Consider the following 21,416-nt stretch of genomic DNA (forward strand, 5'->3'; position numbering starts at 1 on the left):
CTCTACCAGATTTTGAAACATCAAGAACTATGAGACTGCTTCTCACTGACCTCAGTTCGCCACCTCAGTCCAGTCTCCTGAGTCCCCATGCGGGTGGGAGTACTCTCCCATTTAGGCAGTTCCTGGGCAGCCTTTCAGCTTTGCCAGTAGTTTTCCAAATCAAATGTTTTACTGGTGTCCAGACAGGCAAAGTCTACTGGACTTCCTTAGAAAAATCACTGACGCCATTGGGAAAAAGCTGATGTTACACACACTCATGCAGAAGGACTTGATGGGCCCTGTATCTCTTTATGTGCCAAGTCAAAACTGGTTGCCTTTCTGAATGATGCTTTAGCCAAACACAGGACAGAATGGGAGGGTAATTCATATGGAGATCAATCTAAAACATCTCTTGGCTTGAACCTTTGAAACTTGGTATAACAAAGAGCAATGGCCATAAATCATAGCTTGGGAGGTTCATGTTGAACACAGGGAAAAGCTCCCTGACCAGGGGGAACCCTGGGACAAGTCACTGGAAACGTGGGGAGATCTCTGCCTTTGGGAATTACCAGTGTCTACCCAAAGACACAGCTGCCTTGATGTATTGCTGGCAGTAGTTCTGCCTCATGTGGCAGGTTGGATGAGGGATCCAAGATGCTGAGATGCTGCAATCTCCTGCCTTTTACTTCTATACTGGAAGACAAGAAGAAATCGACATTCATAGGTTTTAAGGTCTGGAAAGCTCATTCCACCTTTTCAAGGTGATTTCTGCATACGCCTTCCCAGGTTGTTTCACAAAGTAATTCCTGACTGAGGCCAGCTCAGGGCAAGGCTAAAGCAGCATGAGAGAGAACAGGAGATGCTGAGTGCCTTCTTGTGCTCAGAAGACTGCAGGCCACTGCTGTGCATCCCTCTGAAGGAGGAATCCAGCCAGATCTTCTGATGAAAGTGAGAAGGTAAAAGCAAAAGCCTGTGTGCCTCTGGCAATACACTTCTCTCTCTGTCTAGCCTGCAGCATAACTAATGTGACAAGCAAACAGCAAGCTTGATGGCTGGTGAGAAGTGCTAATCCCTACCAACCTTATAGCTTCACTTTGTCGGCTATCCTGATTCCACTCCTTTCTCTCCTCACCTGACCCCTCCATGCCCCTGCTGCATTGGGCAGTAAAGCTGCAAGGGACTGCTTTTGGTTGAAGGTGAGGGAAATACCTCTCTGCACTTCCCAGGATCCATCCTGCATCAATCCTGGATGAACTCCCTACCCCTGCATAAGGGCCAGGGTGGATTCAGTCCATTCACTGTACATTCAGAGCAGAGCAAATCCATGACCCACGTTTTGGACCACTGAAGCATTCAGCTGTCCTGGAGGTCACAGGCACCTCTGAGTCTTGTCAGGACAGTCCTGTCCAATAGACTGTGCCTGGTTGGGATGCAAGCCCCTGGTTGGGATGATAGCCACCATGACGCAGAAATTCAAACCCTAATGGCACAAACATGATGCACATGTGTGAGCTGCACATCTCCCCAGCCAAAGGACCCATTTCATGACATACTGCTGTGAAAGAATACCCAGAATAATAATGCACAAACTCCTAAGTTATCTGGATCCACACAAAGGGAGAAGCTCCAGTTAATTCTGCCACTGCGGATGCTGCTCCTGATGGGTTTATCAGGAAAGTGTATCGGTTTCCTCTGTCACTCATAGCTTGCATTCACACTCTATTGGGTGTTTATGGCTCTTTTTGGCTCTGCTTGCAGCCAAGACCCTCATCCACCAGAGTAAATCCTCCCTTCTAATCCCATGTGACACAAGAGTCGATCACAAAAGGCATACACTCCCAAAAACCCGAATGTTCTTTCCTCCATCACTGGGAGGTCTTCAATTTATCTCTGGATATTCCAGAGCCCAGGGCTCTTTCCTCCCTTTCTCAGATCACAAAAGCCCCAGTCTGGTATCAACAGGTACCTTACCCATGTGCTATTTATGTCACCCCTGCCCAAGGAGCCCTTTCTCTTGATGACTTTCCCAGGGCACTCAGCCAGCCACAGTGTGGATGGGGCCTGCAAAGAATTCCTCAAAGAATGGCCCAAAATTAGCAAGCAGGGGCTGTGTGTTGTCACCAGCAAGAGGGTTGAAACTTGGCATGGCTTTCAATTAGTCAAGTGTCATTATCCTGAGTGCTGGGCCATGTTCAGCTCCTTAACCCCTGGCTTCTCTCCTGTGCCTTCCCTCTTGGGATGCTGGCATGGCTCTCAACCACCCTCTTGGCATAGATCTTTTGTATTGGGATGGCTGAGAAAAGGCTTTTTAGTGGCACCTGATCTCTGAGCGATGGGCCACTAAATGGTGTGGCTTGTTTTCTTTAGCCACATCACGGTCCCTTACAACTGGCTGCATAAGATGGCAAGTCCTGGATCTCCCTCCTTGGAGAGCTGCTGAGCTTTGGGCAAAAGAAGCCACTCGGCTGCAGGATGCAATAGGCAGGCAAGTAGGGGGTGAGCTGGGAGATGCACAGCATGGAGCTGGAGGTCAAGAAGATGCCTGCTGAGAAGAGCAGAGAGAAAACACAACCCAGCCTTAGAGGTGACAGAGGGTATTTCATAGGAAGGCAGTGGAGACCATGCAGAGTTTGCTGGAAGGAGTAAGTTCCAGTTGGCTGAAGAATGAGTGGTTAGCAAAGAGGTGGTGGGAAGAGGATGCGTATTCCAAGCTCTTTTTATTCCTATTCTGCTCATCCCAGTCTTTTCTGATCTTCTATCTTGTAAGAAAGGAAGCATCACACCTCCTGTTCTAACAAAAACCTGCCCTTAGGATGTTAAACACCTTTGGTCCTTATAGGACACTCACTGCAGGAGAAAGGTCCAGGAAACCCATCTCCAAGCACAGGCTGGTGCCGGCTGCTCTCTTTTGACCAACCTTCTCCTAAGAAGAGTCCCTCAGGGCTCCTCTCTGCACCATGGCACCTGGACTGATCACTGTTTTGTTGGTGGGACTGAAATGATGACATTACAGTGAATTGCAAAGGGTAAATGTGGATAGTCTAAGGCCAGCATCAACCTGGACAATGCAGAACACGAGGACGTGGGTTGAGAAGGAACTCAAGAGGATCCAGCCAAGGGTGAGCAAGGCAGTCTGGGGCACAGGGCTTATGACAAGTGCAAAGAGCTGGCCTGATAATGAAGACATTAAGGGTGAATTTAATCACAGCTACAACCGCTTAGAGCTCCACTAAAAGAGGGTGGAAACTCACTCTTCCCAGCAGGGGTAGGTGATGCAACAAGGGGCACAAGCCACAAATCAGGCTGGAAATTAAGCCAAGTCTTTCCCAGCAGGGTGACTTGAGTCCTGAGAGAAGTTAGAGCAGTGAAGGTTTCTGAAACCCAGATCTACTGCTGCTGATAGTTCCACTGCAAATAGGAGGGTGAAGCAAAGACCCAAGATGTCCCTTCCACAAAGCCTGATGTGATCCCATGCCCTGAATCAGGTACGGCAGCATGGCTTTGTGGCTCAGCATCAGCATCATCTGCACCACATGAAACTAGTTTTAAGCAAGGCTGGCACTCAGTGGGGACTCACACTGTGGCCAGAAAAATTATTTGAGACCTGGGATATGATATAAAACCATGGCTGTCAAATTGTTCATAAAGTGTCCAAAATGGCAAAATTGGGATGAAAACTTCTGTGCGGATCATGGCTCGATGGCTGAGCTCATGAGAACAATTACAAGGTTGTGCTTGGGTTTGTCTTGCTTCCAGAATGGGAGACTGCATAGAGGGAAGCAACAAGACAGAAGCCCCCAGGGAGGTAAAGGTCTTCCCTCATGGCTAAGTGAGGCAGCCCTTTACGCTTGGATGTGTGAAGGGAACAGTGAGCCCAGCAAGGGCAGTAGTTTAGCTGCAGCAGAGCTGCTATGGAGTACAACATCTAATTCAGAAAACGATGATGAGGAATAAAGAAGTTTCCACAAAGATCCACGTTCTGGAAAGCCACCTCATGGGAAGAAAGGATGATTCAGCTTGGTCTAATTATGCCTTAACATCCATTGATAGAAGCCACCCACCACCTGTGTCTACATGAGGAGAAATGGCCTAATGCAACACCACACTGCTAAATAAGTTAAGTTGATGTAAAGACCAATGTCAGTGAAACCCAGACCTTGTTGGAGAGGGGTGCAGCAGTAATGACCACAGCCATCTTTCTCTGGAAGAACAAGGTGAATGGTGTCTCACCTTCTTGATCCCCAGTTTTCCTTTTGGGATGACAGTCACCATCACACCTCCAGCCACACTCAGCAGGTACCTGCTGGCTGCTCTGCTCTCTTACTTTGCATTTCTTACTCTCTCACAGCAGCTTTTCCCCGATACGCTGAAGAACTTGTGATAGCTGAAGGTGCTGATGCTGGTGATGCGACACCTCTCCTCAGTCCTGAACTCACTGAGCATGGGTGGTGGCCCAACAGTGATGCATTTATCCCTGGGTGAACCTAAGCGATTTGGCCTTGCTTTAAACCATGACATCCCATCACGCATTAAGTCCACCTCTTCCTGAGATGGAGCTCCAGATGGCTGCTCAACCCAAAGCAAAGGCAGAGGGAGGCTGTAATGCCTTTTCCCCAGGCCCATCCCTTCCCTCCCTCTGCAGCCTTCCTCTCCCCACAACACCCTTTATTCTCCTGTCCCAGCCTTGCTTTTGTGTCTGCAGCTTCTCTTACCAACTGCTAATGATCTACATCAAGGCTGCCAGGCAGTGCTGAGTGTAAGCAGAAGAATTCAGATCCTCTAATTACAGAGGAATTAGCGAGCAGACAGTTACTGTTTAGTGCTAATGAATAGATACATTAAGAGAGACATCACACAGGCTGAGAAGTGTGAGCCCTGGTAATAAAGGAGTGTCAAACAAGGAAAACACAAGGAGGAGGATCCAGGGATTCACATGCAACTCAGCTCTCTGGCTTTGCTAATGGGAAAGTAGCCACAGGCAGTACATGAAGGTAAGAAGCACACAATACAACTGCAAAATGCAAAACCTGAGCACTCAAGAACTCATCTGGAAGTGTGCAGAGCTCCTTCCCATCCCCAGGCAGCACTGCACCCACTCCATCCCCATCAGCCATCTCTGTAAAGGAACCTGCAACAGGTCACCATCCCAGACCATCTCCTCTCTGCTCATCCTGTGGGATGTGTTCCTGCTCGCAGTCAAACCACGGTTCAATGCTATGTTAAATCTGCCTTCAGGGCTTCTGATATGGCATTGGAAACACTGACCCTGGGGCTCCCCAGCTAACTTGAGGTCAGAGGTCACTCTGATGGTTCATGGGTAACCAAGACATGTTTGCAGGTTACCTCTGCATGCCCAACCAAGTGATGCCCATCTGCACCACTGTGGCTGCTTAACCCCAAACCACACACACTGTGCTTAGTACACACCATGGTCTCCAGGCAATTCAGCAAATGCTATCATTCACAACGGCCAAATTCAGTCTTAAAGGTCATGTCATGCCCAGAGCGGCCTGGGGCTTGTTCACACAACCCCACACATTTGCTGCAGCGCTCAGAGAGACCACAGGAACTTGTTTTCTCCCACACATGCTTGTACCTTATTGACTTGCTTCCACCATGCAGAGTAAGTAAAGCCCCAGTGTGTGCTCCAGCTCCAGATGGCTTCCACATGGGCTGTGGAAAGCAGCCTCTGACCAGCAGCATCCTGGAGCATCCTACCACCAGCAGAGCTGCTGCAGCCACCCTGACACATCCCTTCCCCTAACAAAACCACCTTGCACAGGGGGAGCATAGCCCCCCATGCCAGCACAGAGCTGCAGACCCCAAATGAAACCCTTCCAGCTCTGCTGCTTGATGGTCTTCCCCAAGGTGACTCTGCAGTGACACAGGACCTGGGGCAAATCTCCAGATGGACATCATGCATATCCATCTCCTAGACCCATTGCTGTGCAGATTTCCTTTGCTTTCACGGCCTGCCTTGGCTTTCTTTGCAGTCAGGACAGAGATTGCAGCTTGTGTCAAAATGATAGGGCTAATGTTACCTTCCCTCCTTAATAAACAGGGGCTGCAGCAAAGCTACCAGCAACAGAGAGCCCTGAAGCTGGGCCTGCAACACACCCCACCTTTTCACTGAACCTAAGAGGTGTTTTTCACAGCTCAGGCTTGGGCTTCATCCAGCCAGGCCCATGCAATCTGGCCATCAGCAATCTGCAGAGCAAGCATCACCATGCCCCATCTCACCCCATCTCTTCAAGCTCTGCTCACCCCACAGGGTTTCACCCACTGCCTCTTAACCAGGAGACTGCTGCCCACCACCCCTTCCTGCAGAGGTCTGCTGGGAGACACGGGGCCAGGTCTTACCAGCCTGGTTGGTGGTGATGTTCACCGATGCAAACTGCGGGGAGAAAGGGCTCTGGTCGGTGACACCATTCACTGCCTGGATCTCGAAGGTGTACTGGGTATGGGCCAGCAGGTCACTGATGTAGATGCGGGGCTCCGTCAGGCCCAGCTGGCGTGGGGCGAACTGCACGTTGTCCCCACAGCGTGTGCATGCCCCACGGCCAGAGCCGCAGCTCTTGCAGATGATGTTGTAGACCAGGTCCTCCCGGCCCCCCGAGTCTCGTGGTGGGGTCCACTCCAGCATCAGAGATGTCTCGTTCACACTGGAGATGACGGCCTGGGGGGCAGATGGGATAGCTGTAAAGGGAATAGACAGAAAGGTGTAAGAACCAGAGCGCTGCTCATCACTATAGGACCATCTGCACCCCCTCCTCTTCTCCATCCCCTGGACAGGGCTCTGAAGTGGGCATGCACGGAGCTGGATGCTTCTCTTGGTGTCAGGGATGTGCAGCAAGCTGGATACCCAAAGGCAAAAGTGGGAACAAAACCTGTCCTCCTAACCCAGGCTGATGTGATTATGTGGCATCCCTGGCAAAATCCACCAGTTATTTTTTACAACATTCCTGATTTCTGGCCTTTGGACTCATGTCCTTCATGCCAAGGCGCAGGTCTTCTCATCTGAGTACAGCCCTAAAGTGAAGTCATCCCACTTCCTAGAACAGCACAAAACAACCCAGATTTCCATCCTCTCTGCACATGCAATGTTTGCAAGCACAGACTGTCCCAAGGGAAGAAAGACCCATGTCTGCAAGGCTCCTCTGGACAAGGTGATCTGAGCCCCTGCGACCCACTGAGGCAGATGCCTTTGGCTGATGAGCATCTCCTTTCCCAGCCATGTGCAGCCCCCCCTCCCCAGGTTGCCTAGAGCTCACATACTGGTGCACGGCATGTCGATAGGATCGGCATCTGCCCGGTAATATCCATTTCGGCACACGCAGTTTGTGGCCCCTTCTGAAGTTGTCCGGCTGTTAATGGGGCAATGGACGCACCCTTCATCGCCTTGGCTGGCCTTAAACGTCCCCGATGGGCAGCCTGGAAGAGAACCAAGAGCAGTGGTGAGGACTGGGGCTGGCAGGGATGCCCGGAGCCTGGTGATGCTGCTAGGAAACACCCTTTGGGGCTCTGCAGAGTCCAAAGCCAAAACTGACAAATGGAAGTGAACAAAGTGGAGAAGGAGCAGCTGAGGAGGCAGGAGCTGCTGCCTGTGCTGCCTGCAGACATCAGGTCCACATGCAGACATCGGGTCCACATGCAGACATCTCCTTCTGCTACTCCGCAGCCGTGAGGGCAGAGCAGGGACCACGCACAGAGTCCTATGAATGCAAAGGGGATTTTGAGCCATTGCCACATAAGATGCAAGTCAGACCACTGTCACCAACAGTGACCACCCAAGGAGTAAGGCACAATCCAGGCACATGCACTAGCCATGATACCTCCCCACCCTCCAACAGCCTATAGCCTATATAGAGTTTCTAACAGGCAGGCTCTTTGCGTTTAGCATCTCTAGTGGGATGTTTCTTCCACTGAGTTTTCCAGTCCTTCCTTTATTCCATGCAAATGCTTTGCACCCCTTTTATCCCGCAGCACAGAGCCCCGAGGTGCAACCACAGGCTGCATGAAGGAACTGCTGCCTTCTGCTTGGAAGCTGCCATTTCATTTGATGCAACTTCACACCTGCAGTGACAATGAACACTCAATCACCATCCATCTTCTCCATGACCTCTAGGATTGCACAGATCTCTGTCACGCCTCAGCAAGCTGCATAACAACATTCACTACTTTATTCTCTACTCTTTTCCCATCATTAAGTCTCCAAATTATTCTTTAACCAGCAATGCATCAACTGGACTACTCATTATAGCCCCAGGGTCTCATTCCTTAGAGACACTGGGCCAACTCAGCCTATCTCTGTGTGTGTTTGTGTGAAGTTTGGGGTTATTTTCTCCTATTTGCACCACTTCAAGCCTATTGAATTCCAGTTACCTTCTCATTCCCCAATCTCACTGTCTCATGAGGTCCTTTTGCAGCTCTCCACAGCCAGTCCTTCTCTTCACTACTTGGTATCATAGCTAGAGCACCACTTCTTGGTAGCAGCGTGCTAGATTCTACCTCCACTGGGGCTCAGATCTCTAAACCACTCAGAGATGAAGAAGATGCTCCAGTAACAACAGTAGCTCAAATATGTGTGTTCAGCCATGCAGGGCTGGTGAGGGTGGCATGGGGCATGCATTGTGCCTGCAGCAGATTGAGTGTTGAAGGCTGGACCACGATGTGAAATACAGTATTAAGAGATACAGCACAGGTAGCTAAAAACATCACTGCAAAGCTTTAAACACCACAAAGTCCATTCTAAGTCAGGGGATCACCAATGCCATAGCACAAGCTTGGCTTTAAAGCATTTATCCACACAGCTCTTGGTGATTACTCTTGGTCGGGACTTTCTGCCGCTGTTCATTCCCTCTGCAGCACAAAGAGCCTGGGGGCTGGCAGGTGGGTTCTGCACTGAAACGAGTTAAACAAACTCCTCCTTCAGTTTGCTGCCAAGGCATTCAGGAATGAGGAAGATCAGAGAAACAGCCTGGGAAACACATGCACTCAGGGCTGCTGTAAGCAAGAGAAGGGCTCAGAAGTAGCTGTTTTTTCCTTTGGGGGGGGAAGGAGAAAGAGGAGAGGACAGTTTTCATCTCCCTTCCTTCAAAATTATCTTGAGATTCCAATGGGAAAAGCTCTACAGAAAAACACCATCAAGCTGTCCTGCTTGCAGAATGCTCTCCTGCCTCCTACAGTCAAAGAGAACTGCTGAAAACCTGCCTTCTCCTCATGTTCCTGGATCCCTCCACCCTCGCTGTCCCCTATCAGCCATGTATTTGACTCTATTTCTGACCCTATTTCCAGCATGTCCCTTGGTACAGACCCATCTCAGAGGGTGTTAAGCTGTTGGGAGAGGTGATGGATGCAGAGTTCTCTGTTACAGAGAAGTGATGTCAGCTCTGCAGTGGAAATGGTAACAGGGTCCAGGTACTAAAACCAGTTTTTGAAGCATGGTAAGACCAACATGCAAATGGCCCTAGTCTGACAACCAGGGTGAAATACAAAGTCAGTTATCAAAGACATTTAAAGACACGGGCCTCTTTCAGCTTCTTGAGGCTTATTTTAAGAGTAACAACTTTCCTGTAAGGCGGTTTCTGCATCAAGGCAGAGATACAACAAAAAAGTGACGCTGCTGAGATTTAGCAACTGGCCCCAAGGGATAAAAAACACTCTCCAGGTTTGGCCTGGCACAGGCCCATGGCTGCAGTTTAATACTTCTGCATCTTCTGCTCTTAGAGGAAACAGCTTTTAATTTGGAATCCACCCAATGTCTTGCTTCCAGAGTAAACAGCAAATCAAACCTGGAATCTTCAGGCAATGGCTAAACCCCCTCCCGTTTGAACAGCCTGGATGTTCTCATCACTTGCTGGAAGACATGAGGACACCTCAGTTTTCTGCCCTAGGTGAAGACAGCAGCCTTGCAATGAGGGCAGAGGCAGAGCATCCCTAGAAACTGCTGCTTGGGAAGAGGGAATTGAAACACTGAAAGCATAGAGACTTTTACTTTGTCAGAGCATCCTTCATCCCAGGAGGGTGACAGTGGTTTTGGCCCCATCACTGAAGCAGGGGGGGATTGCAGCTTCCCACATGGTGGGTTCCTGCATCTCCAGCACCAATCCGAGGATGCTAACAGGGGCTCACAGGAAACATATGGACCTTTAATTGCCTCACTGCTGCACATAGGCATGGATGGCTGCCTCACCAGAGCACAGCTTCCACACAGCAGCTAAGAGCATTGGTAGCTCTCTCAAACAAGATTCAGAGCACCTCACCAGCACCAGGTATCCTCATTTCCCACCCACCCACTCCCAGGGCACAGAAGGGGGGCCATGCCTGGCAATGCACATGGTTTGGGAAGGGAATGCCATGGATAGGAACCCATGAACGGTCCTGCCCTCCCCTGCAGGAGGACCACAACCATGGATCTGGGAGGGAAGGCCACTTCCACAGCATCTGCTGCTGGAGGCAGCCTGGCAGCATCCAGCCCTTCTTCCACCAGCACTGCCTACCCATGGCAGCTTGATGGAGTAAGGCAGCCTGTAGCTCACGATAAGGAAAAGCCTTTGATGCAATGTGCAAGAGGGGCCACAGAGGGGTTCACTGCATTTCTCCAGCCAACTTAACCCAGTGTGAGCTGAGCAGCCTCCAATCTCCTCTGCATCAAAACCTGCCCTGGCCTTCAGAGCCCACCCCAGACCAGCTCTGCAAAGAGCTCAGAGCAAACAGCTCTCTCTTGCAGTCAAGGTTTCCGAAATGGCACCTTCATTCTGTGCTAATGGCTCTGAGGAAGGGCTCCCCTCGGCTCCCTTTGCCTGCCTTTTGTTCCTCCTGGCAGCCAGGCTCCTTCCACTGGAGCAAGGCGTTTTTAACGGCTGATGGAAAACAGGCAGCCCTGGCTCTGTCAGTTGGGATCTGCCAAGAGTCTTAAACCCCCAGCCTTATCTCCCAGCTGCCTCTCTTCTCCCTCGGGGCTGGAGGCAGGGGGCAGGCAGGCTGGCGCTGCAGCCTGATGCTGGCAGCATCCTTGGCGCTGGTTTCCTCAGCCACATCCTTCCTCTTGCCCTCCCCTGCTCTTTGGCTCTCCCACAGCCCTCCCTGCTCCCACTGGCATCCAACTCACACTGCAAACCCTACACAAGCCTCTGGCTCCCCTGCACTGACCCCATGCCAAGTGGGTGCCAGAGGTTTGCTCTTACAAAGGAACCATGTCCTGGGCCACACCAGCAGCAGCGTGGCTAGCACCTCGAGGGAGGTGTTTTCCCCTGCCAGGCACTGGGGATGCTGTCACAGCTCGTTTGTGATTGCCCAGTTCAAGGGCAGTATGAGGAACAACAGCTCAGTACAGGGTCACCAAATGGCCAGCCCTGGGACACATGGTATACAAGGAGAGGTGCAAAGAGCTGGGATGGCTTACTTGGGGTAAGGGGGGCAACTAACTGCAGCTGCAGCTGTTTGGGGGCAGATGCAAAGACAGACACAAACACTTCTCAGAGGGCCGGACTCTGCATCAAAGGACAAGGACCACGAGTTCAGAGAGGGCAGCAGGAACAGCTCCTTCTCCAAAGGATGGTGCAGGTCACAGTGGTGCATCTCCTTCCTTGCAGGAGAGTCAGCTAAACACTATGGCTGTCTTGAGCTAATGCTGGTGGCAGTCCTGCCGCAAGTGGGAGGCTGGACCCAGACCACAGAGCCTCCTCCACCAGCATTTCTAGGTCTCTGCTGCTCATGCTGTGTGTGTGAAGGTATTTCTGATGTTGCCCAGTGCAGAAGATTATTATGTCCAATCAGCTCTGAACTCATCCCTTTTTCCTTTCATCAACCATGCCCTTCACAGTATCACAGTATGTTAGAGATTGGAAGGGACCTCAAAAGCTCATCTAGTCCAATCCCCCTGCCGGAGCAGGAACACCTAGATAAGGTTACACAGGAACGTGTCCAGGTGGGTTTTGAATGTCTCCAGAGAAGGAGACTCCACAACCTCCCTGGGCAGCCTGTTCCAGTGTTCTGTCACCCTCACTGAGAAGTTTCTTCTCAAGTTTAAGTGGAACCTCTTGTGTTCCAGTTTGTACCCATTGCCCCTTGTCCTATCATTGTTTGCCACTGAGAAGAGCCTGGCTCCATCCTCGTGACACTCCCCCTTTATATATTTATATACACTAAGAAGGTCACCCCTCAATCTCCTCTTCTCCAAACTATAGAGACCCAGCTCCCTCAGTCTTTCCTCATAAGGGAGATGCTCCACTCCCTTCATCATCTTAGTTGCCCTGCGCTGGACTCTCTCCAGCAGGTCCCCATCTTCATACAAGATGAGGTGGATGTTGTAATAACAGTCACTTTTCCCATATTCTTCTCCCTTCTGCCCCTCACACCTTGACCCTTGGTTTAAGTTCTGCATGCAAATGGGTCTCACTTTGTCTTACCTGCAGAAGTTGCCCATTCTCTGCTTGTTCCTATCCCCAGGCCTTCCCACAATGGTGTTTGTCACCTTAGCAGAAGTCTGGCCTCTGGACCACCCAAAGGAGCAATGCTGCCCACTGCCTTTTGGATCTGCTTACACGTCAGCCATAGCATCTTCAGCCTGGGCATTACAGTGCTGGAGAGAAGAAGACTCAATCCTGCCTTGCAAGGCTGCAGTGTAGGAGGCAGGCAATAAAACTCAAGCTCCTTGGCCTTCACATTGGAGTTGGCTGCTAGAAAGGATCTTGGGACTCCCAGGTGCCACATCTCTGCACTCATCCTTGCTAGGGCCGCCCAGGCCCTCCAGTTTCCCTCCTGATAAATGCAATTAACAGCCTACACTGTTACCTCATACTTGAGATAAGCAATTAATCCCATTGCCAGGTGCTGTCACTGCCAGCAATTCTGACAGCATTTGGAGAGCAGAGGATAGAAACACAGAAGGGAAAACAGGGTTAAATGAGATTAACTGACGGGGAATGTGCTCAGCCAACTTCTGCAATGTGGATTAAAGAGTTGTCAGTAAAGGAAGTCACAGTACACATGCTCATGATTAACCCCATCATTCTCCCCAGGATACAAATTGAAGCAGATGACACAGGCCTGCAAAAGCATCCTCCAGTTACTAGTGACTTTTAGACAGGTCCCTATGCCATTGACTGGACCAACCTCCTGCATCTCATCAGCAACTGGAGATCAGCTGGGTCACATCATCTCACAGCACACAGGTACCACCTACCAGGACTCCAAAACCAACATCCCCTACAACAGTGCTCTCCAAGCAACCTCATCTGTCTCCTGGCTTCAGCCCAGGGCTCCTTCAGACTCAACCCCCAGACAAGGATTTCCATGCTGCACCTTGCTTGTCTGCAGCTAACCACTGCCTGCATGATGCAAGACCTCACCTCTTATTCCCACCATCATCCAACCTTTCACTTGGTCCATGGGCACAGGGGCAGCACGGGGTCAGCATGGGGCTGTGATGGGCCCTTAGTACTGGGGTGTGACAGAGCTTTGGAGAGGAATGGGCAGTGCACAGTAATGCCCTGCTTTGGGAGCTCCCCAAAAGAGAGTGCTGTAAAGTCCTGCAAGGGACAAACAGTCCCCAGCCCAAACAAGCTCCAAAGACCAGGAAAACTGCAGAGCCCTTCTGGACACCACAAAACTGATGGTGGTCATCACAAACTGACCCTGCAGCACAGCCTGGGCCAAGGCAGTTGCGGTTGCCTGCTCTCCAGCAAGAGCATCACCAGCCTGGCCGCCAGGACCACGCTGGGCAGGGAGCAGCATCACCCAAACCCTTGCAGCTCTCAACAGGGATGAGCCCTTGCACTGGGGGCTTCCCAGCAAATCCCCCTGCAGCTTCCCAGGGTTCACCAGGTCATGTCCCCTTAGGCACCCTCAGAAGTGCAAGCAGCTGGCAAGGCAGATGTAGGACCAGTGGGATGCACACCTGCAGCCCCCTTGCCGACCGGCTCTGGGCGGTACATCCATCAGCGGGGTGGGATTTGGCTGTCAGGGAAACATGCCTGGAATGTCTTACCTGCCCGGTCAGCTTGGGTCAGCTTCCCCAACCCATCAGGGGACTCTTAAAGAGAAATGGGAAGCTTTCTGAGCCTACCTGAGCACTGCGGTACTGCCAACAGCATAGAATCCCAGAATCCCAGACTGGTTTGGGTTGGAAAAGGCTTTATGATGACCCAGCTCCAACTCACTGCAATGGGCAGGGACACCTTCCACTATACCAGGCTGCTCCAAAACCCCTCCAACCCAGCCTTGAACACCACAGCTGGGACAGCCACAGCTTCTCTGGGCACCCTGTGCCAGCGCCTCAGCACCCTCACAGTAAACAGCTTCTTCCTTATCTCCAACCTGAACTTCCCCTGTTTCAGTTTGAACCCATCAGCCCTTGTCCTATCACTACAGTCCCTGATGAAGAGCCCCTCTCTGGCATCTTGCAGCCCCCTTCAGACACTGGAAGCTGCTCTGAGGTCTCCACGCCGCTTCTCTTCTCCAGGCTGAACAGCCCCAGTGTTCTCAGCCTGACTCCATACAGGAGCTGCTCCAGTCCCTGATCATCCTTGTGGCCTCCTCTGGACTTGCTCCAACAGCTCCATGTCCTTTTTATGCCGAGGACACCAGAACTGCACACAGGGCTCCCAGTGGGGTCTCATGAGAGCATAGTCAAGGGGCAGGATCCCCCCCTTTGACCTGCTGGTCACATCCCCAGAGTACAAACAGCAAAGACTGTAATCCAGCATTTCCCCTGCTAGAGCCATTCAGCAGACACCCAAGGGGAGAGGACTTCCCTAGTGAAAGGAGGCACGGAGCTCTACATTTATCACACTGCTGTAGGCCACAGGAGACTGCAGCCTCAAAGGCACAGTTCACAGCTCAGTTCCAAAGGCCAGCATCCCTGAGTAAGGCCAAAACCAGATGGCAAGTTTATAGGTTAGGAGCACAGCTCTGGTGGCAACAGACACTTTGGACATCTTCACTCCTGCAGGCATCCGAAGACCACTCCAGGCTGTAGCTCCAAGACCAAGCTCAGCAGCCACTGGTGCTCTCCTGGGCATGCTGCATGCTGATGTCTAGGAGCTATCCCAGTTCAGCCCATGGGTGTGATGAGGATGCTGCCAGCACCCATCCAGTCTCAAACTCAAGCCCTTGCCTTTGTGGCTTGGCATGCACAAAGGTACTTAGAGCTTCAGGTGATGGAAAAGGGCATTGCCCCCAGAGCCCTGGGGCCACTCACATGGAGCGATGCCAGCCGAGGTGCTGTGCCATCAGGTTGTTGCTGTGGAGTGATGCGCTAGCAGATACACCAAATGTCACACTCATGTTATTCAGCCTCTTCTTTTCTTCTGTTGCAGAGGATGGACTGATGTGTGTTCCAGCCTATGACTGACAGACTGCAGGGTGTTTTCATTTAATTTAGATTCTTTATTTTGATATTATAAAACCCACTTTCCAGGCAGGCAGCATCTCCTCTTTCAATGGATGCAAGCACTGCAGCGCTGCCTACTGCAAGAGTGGTTATTTGAACCTTAAGCCAGATTTCCCCAAGTGGTCTCCAGAAGAATTTAGGACTTTCACATTTTGTTAGTTTGGTCTTGTTTAAATGTTTCCTAAAGCTTCTGCCTGGGAGAGCCCTGCCTCCACAGAGTGGTATGTTAACCATTACAGGAACAGCTCCCAACCTTTTAACACAGGGGAAAGAAGCAAAGAGAGCAAGCAAGTGGTGACATCAAAGTTGCACTGATGGAAAATCCCTAATCCTATAAACCCTTCCTGCTTTAATTGGTGTTAAAACAAAGATAATCTTATCTCAGCCCTATAAAAGAAGGGATAGGATGTACTCTCTAAAAGCCCCTCTAAAAACCCTCATAAACTTGACAAACATTCCATGTTTTGAGACTGAGGAGAATGGCTTTAATCCTAAAGGAAACATGAAAGTAAAAAGGGAGCTTTCCCTGGACTAGAGCCCTCCAGGACCGCCCTCTTGGTCCTGATGCAGACCTAGGGTCACACTCCCTGGACTGCGGGGCTGGCAGGGATGCTCATGCACATCACCAACACCAGACACAGGGACTGGGGGACCAGCGCAGGCAGGGACCATCCAGTGTCTGCAGAGCACCCAAGTGGACTTGTGCCTCCACCTCCAGGGACTCCAACTGCATCTGTGGCTGCTCAATGTTTTCACCTGCAAACCGCCTGTCTCTACCTAACTCCCTTACCCCAGATGGGTAAGGTTTCCAGTCAGGGTTGCAGAGGCCTGGTCTCTGAAGGACATCCCTACCTAACCTAGAGGCTCCCACCTCTACAGCCAGCATGCAGAGGTGTTGACAGTGCTATTCCCAGATTGCTCTGACTTGACTTCCCACAGCATCAGCACCAGGGCTGTTCCACCCCATGTTCTCCTCTCCCCCTCAAGCAGGCACTCTGCAGACCCCCTCCAGGCACAGCTCCCAGGGGAGCCTTTTCAGGGCACAAGCAGCTTTTCCAGGTGGAAATGGGGGTGGCCAGGAACCCTGCGAGTGGGCACACTTAATCATTACATTCTAATGCTGCTTAGCACCCAGTTTAGACAAGTTTCAAACACGCCAGCTGGTTAAACGCCAGCAGCCGCTTTCCAGATGACAACATTGCTCTTTGTCAGCCCTAGGTGCTGAGTGGAGCTGGCATAAGGGCTGGATAAGAATGGTCAGTGATGGTGGTTTAAATCACTGGGGTGTAGTTGCAGAGTGACTTTAATTCCCAGCCTGCAGTGAGCAGAGATGCAGGCAGGCAGCATCTCCCAGGGTGGCTGCACACCGTCCACCTTCACATCCCCAAATGCCCTGAAGTCTCCTTACATGCTTAAGAAGGGCAAAACCCAAGGAGAACCAGCTCCCAACTGCTCTGGCACTGGGCAGGTATGCGTGAAGCACTGTTCTGACCTGGGGCTCCCCAGCACAAGGAAAATACTGGAGCAGCATCATTGGCAGCCATTGCAACGGATCCAATGCAAGCAAAGACTGAGGGTCAGAGCCTGCAGAAGAGAAGGCAAAGGAGAGACCTTACTGCTGCCTTCAGTGACCCAACAAGAGGGTGTAAGGAAGATGAAGCCAGACGCTCAGAGGTAGGACAAGGCTTAAAGTGGCACATTGGAAACTCCAGCTTGACACAAGGAGAACATTTTCCACCATGTGGGAGGTCAGTGAAGTATTGGAAGGAGGGCTCAGGACAGTGCAGGGATCTGTATTCTTAGAGACAGTCAAGATCTGTTCCAAGGGACTGACGTGCTTTCCTGTCACTCTATCTGCCCATCACCAGTTGAGCTTCTGCTTCACAAGCTGCTGGATGCCCAGCTTGCTCCCTGCTTGATGAACCACCGCATCCTGGATGACCATATGAGCACACTAAATGGGGTTACACAAACAAGCTACTGGCCTGAAGGCAAAAAAGAGCCACTTACACCAGGAGCACAAAGGTCAAGCAGTTGTTTGAAGGAGCAGACTGGGGAAAAAAACCTCACTTTTTCACTTTGCTTAAATTCACAGTTTGCTAGATCAGTCACAGTGGGAAGCTATGGTCCCCTTCCCCAAAGCAGAATCCCTTGTTGCTGTCACCATGCACACCTCATGGACCACTGTGCCAGCTCTGTTCCCGAAGTCCATCTGTCCCTGCCACATGTGATTCACTCACATCTGAACAGGCACAGTTCTGGCCCTTAAACATCTTCGAGGCTTCCCCAATGAGCAGAGGTGAAGCGGCAACGAGCTGCTGCTGCAGTGTGCTGCAGTGGATTTTGAAGCACCAGGTTTTCAGCCTATGAAGGGAACTGCAAAAAGAAACCAAAACTGCTGTAGCTCCAGGCACCTGATCTGCTGAAAAGCCAGGGCTCCATTGAAACACTGTGTTCCAGAGGAGAGGAGGGATGTACAACCAGTCTGATACCTTCATCCCTGCAGGGGCAATGCCAGCTTTAAGCCAGGGATGGAGAAGGATTGTTGGGACTGGCAGGTTGACCATGAGCCCCTTCTCCTCCCCTACAGAGGGCACAGCTAGAGCACTGGGGTCTGTCTCTGCGCCCATCCTCATTTATACAGTCTGTCTGTCTGCAGTATCATTTAGAAGCAGTCAGGATGCTATGTGAGCACTGCTGATAAAATAAACCACAGAAATACTGTAATTAGAAGGCTTTGCAATGGGGAGAGAAGGTTTCTGAAGCATTACAACCTGAGTGCTAGAAATTTAGGAAATGGCAGGAATAGAATCACTTGAATAGCCCCCAGCTCCCAGCCTTCGGTGCCTATGTGCATGATCATAGCATAGGACAGATAGGATTTAGGAGAGCACTGGCTGATGCAGTAACTGGCTGCTGTGCGCTCATGGGCTATCACTGAGTGAACCATCACCAGGAGAGGGGGAAGTGGGGAGAAAGATAAAAGCAGGGCAAACAAAACCTCTTGAGAAGGGTTCATGTTTCCCCTTATTTGATAGGGTTTTGGGAACATGTGGATGGCTGTGTAGCAGCATCATCACCTGCTGGCACTGCCACTGCCTTCAGGGTTCTTGGATGCCCAGGATCTGATCTGGACATCCAGGCTGCTGTGGGTTTGCAGCCTCATCTGAGCTCAACCTGTCCTGTGGCATCAGCAGTTCAGGGGGTAATAAGATCTTAACCACATTGCTATGGTTTCACCCCAGATATGTTCAACCTTTCTTTCTACTGACAAACCAGGCACTTTCTGTGCTGAACCAGGCACTCAGAGGCTGGGCAGAGAGCACAGAAGCCCAAGCAAGGAAGCCACAGCTCTGTAATACACATGTATTTTTGATGGGGAGGTGGCAATATGATACACAATGAAGTATGAATATACCAAAACCCCCAACTCTTTCCACCCTGCACACGAAGAAACAGCAGCATGGACACACCATGTGCCAGGGATGTGCATGTGAAAGTTAAAGTAGGGATTTTATACATTATTTTCTAGGAAACCCCTTATAAAGCCTCCCTGCTTTGCATGTTTGTAATAACTGCAATTCATCGCTGAATAAATACCCAGGAACAAGTTCCACCATCGGCATTCCCTCTGTACTCATTGCATCAGTTTGGTAGTGCTTTCTGTGCAGCATCGAGGGATCAACATCAGAAGGAGAAGGTTGAACCCCAGGTCCCCTGGCTCTCATTTCACTGATAACTTTCTCTGAAAGGATGCTCTGATGAGGGAAAAGCAGCAGCAAACAGTTATCCATCTGTATCCATCAGGAGCAGTGCTGTATGGCAGGACCCGCGAGCCAAGCATGCACCGTCAGAAAACACAGATGGGAAGAGGCAATTTTCAACAGCTCGTAATTCCCCTTATTTGGATGGAGTTTGCCCGCATCCATCAATATGCACCTTCCACACCTGAAAGCTCTCTTCCAAGCAGATTTCATACTTCCATACTCTCAGATTTTCATACTCCCACTGGAAAGCAGAGAGCAAACAAATGGGACACAGAAAAGATGGGAGGCTGCTCAAACACAAGGTTGGGATTATGCTGGTTCCGATGCATGGAAGTTGAACTCGGTTCCTGCCTCTGTGCATTAAAAAGTAGCTCTCAGTAAACCAGGGGTCTTCCCTAGCTTCCCAGATTGCCAGGGCTCTCCCACTGTGCTTGAGAGCTTGTTGCCAGCACTGGGCATGTGGGATGAGCATGGAACACGTTCCCAGAGATGCCAGCAAAACCACCAAAGACACAAAGTACAAGGAAACCATTGTGAATAAGAACCAAAATGGCCTCAAAAGAGAAAAAGAAACCCAAACCCAAACCACAATGACAACCAAAAGTGTTGCTGCCCCCCCTAAAAATGCTAGTCCTAATTTTCAATACAAAGTAATTCTGGCCAAGAAATTACAGTGAAGGAGTACAAAAAACCCGCATCTTAAAATGTCATAAACTGGCAGCAGTGGCTTTAGTAAGCACAAAATAGAAGATAAGAGCAGCTGAACTGGGCAGTGGAAAAAACAGGGACTGGAAGATTAACAGCAATCAAGAATGACAGAAAAGCGAAGGCATAGGGAAGATGGCCAAATTATGTACTGTGACAATGAAAGACAGGAAGACATAATAATAGTGGATATATAAAGGATTGTTTCATAACCAACATTAAAATTTCCCATTGCCTCTGAAAGTAGGGAGAGTATCAGTGATAGCTCCCAATACCAGGCAGGATTAGATAACTTGCACCCAAGAGCTTTAAGGAAAAGCTCTGTGATGTGAGTGCTGGTGGTTATGAAATCAACCGCTGTGAGATGACTTCAGGGGATCAGACACATGGGTACCACTGCGGTGTGTGGTTTTCAAGGGTAAGATATGTTCAGCTCTCTTTGCTAAGATGATGGCACCACTGTCAGGGGTAAAAGCATGACATCAAATAAGAGTCCCCTGATGTGTCTTTGTGTTGTGGGGTTTCACTGGTTCACTGGTCACTTAGCAGAGCGGGATAGGAGATACCCGGTGCACTGGTGAGGTTGAGCATCCTCCCAGCCCCGTTCTGCAAGAAGTGGTTCTCAGTGCCATATACCCCAGAGAAGAAAGGCTGAAAACCACAGCAGCTGCTGCAGGGAATGGGTTGAGTGTGACAGCTCTGCATGAAGCTGCAGCAGCACTTCAGCGAGATCCTCAGATGGGTAAGGCAGAAACTGCCCAACACATTGTGTTAGTCTGATGTGATGTGAGAACTGCACATGGGCAGCGTGGTACAACCAACCACTGCCTGATCCCTCAGCAGCCCTAGAAGAACATAGATTTGGGCTTCTTAAACCATAGACTGCCCAATCATTGAGGGGTCCCAAAAGTCCTTCACCAGGGACCCTCACTGCATTTCCCCAAGGTTAGCTGCTCCTAAAGCTTTACAGCATGGCTCCAGCTGACATAAGGATTTCCTCCGTCCGCAGAGGACCAGGGAAGGCATCCATGCTTGCCTAGGTGGAAACAGCTGAGTTATTTGGAGCAGGGGCTGCGGTTGGAGAGGGGTTTTCATCAAAGTGTGAGGCACCCGGAGCAGCTCCAGCCAGGACTGAGAGCAGGACAGATGGCAGAGCCCCTGCTAATCCAGACAGGCAAGCCAAGCTCAGGACTGCGCAGCTCCATGGGATGCTGCCAAGCATCAACTCCCACTTTAAAGGCCCCACGTGCTCTTACAGATTAACACAACCCCCTGAGCAGGTCCCATGGGGAGATGCTCATGTTTGAGAAGATTTGTGCCCTGCCTGATGAAGGATGCTGTTCTGGAGCAGAGAAGGAAAGCAGAGCCAGGCTGGAGCATGTCCAGCCTACTCCTGCTGCACTTCTCACTAAGAGTGCAAAACCCCAAAGTTTCCCACCCTGACACATCTGCATCCTTCATTCCAGCAGGGTGCATGCTTCAAAGTAGGGATGTTAACAAGGAATTGCCTTATTGTTAGAGCTGCGTGAGCAGAACTCTAGATGCCATACTACTCATGGAGAGGTCTATGT

The 21,416-nt window shown here is 50.7% G+C and overlaps 1 protein-coding gene across 4 annotated transcripts in view; it reads right to left on the reverse strand.

The window, feature by feature from the left end:
* EPHB2 (EPH receptor B2) overlaps positions 1-21,416 on the reverse strand; it is a 107,559-nt gene that overhangs the window by 29,607 nt on the left and 56,536 nt on the right. For all 4 annotated transcript variants that reach the window (XM_061379614.1, XM_061379611.1, XM_061379613.1 and 1 more), the window contains exons 4-5: positions 7,255-7,410; positions 6,340-6,675 (exon numbers count right to left, since the gene is read on the reverse strand). In XM_061379614.1, the coding sequence (XP_061235598.1) occupies positions 6,340-6,675; positions 7,255-7,410 (492 nt within the window). The remainder of the gene's footprint in view (positions 1-6,339; positions 6,676-7,254; positions 7,411-21,416) is intronic.

This window comes from Neopsephotus bourkii, unplaced genomic scaffold (genome assembly GCF_033783945.1).
Source record: "Neopsephotus bourkii isolate Nb327-2 ecotype Australia unplaced genomic scaffold, CSIRO-AGI_Nbou_v1 NB_1778, whole genome shotgun sequence".
NCBI lineage: Eukaryota > Metazoa > Chordata > Aves > Psittaciformes > Psittacidae > Neopsephotus > Neopsephotus bourkii.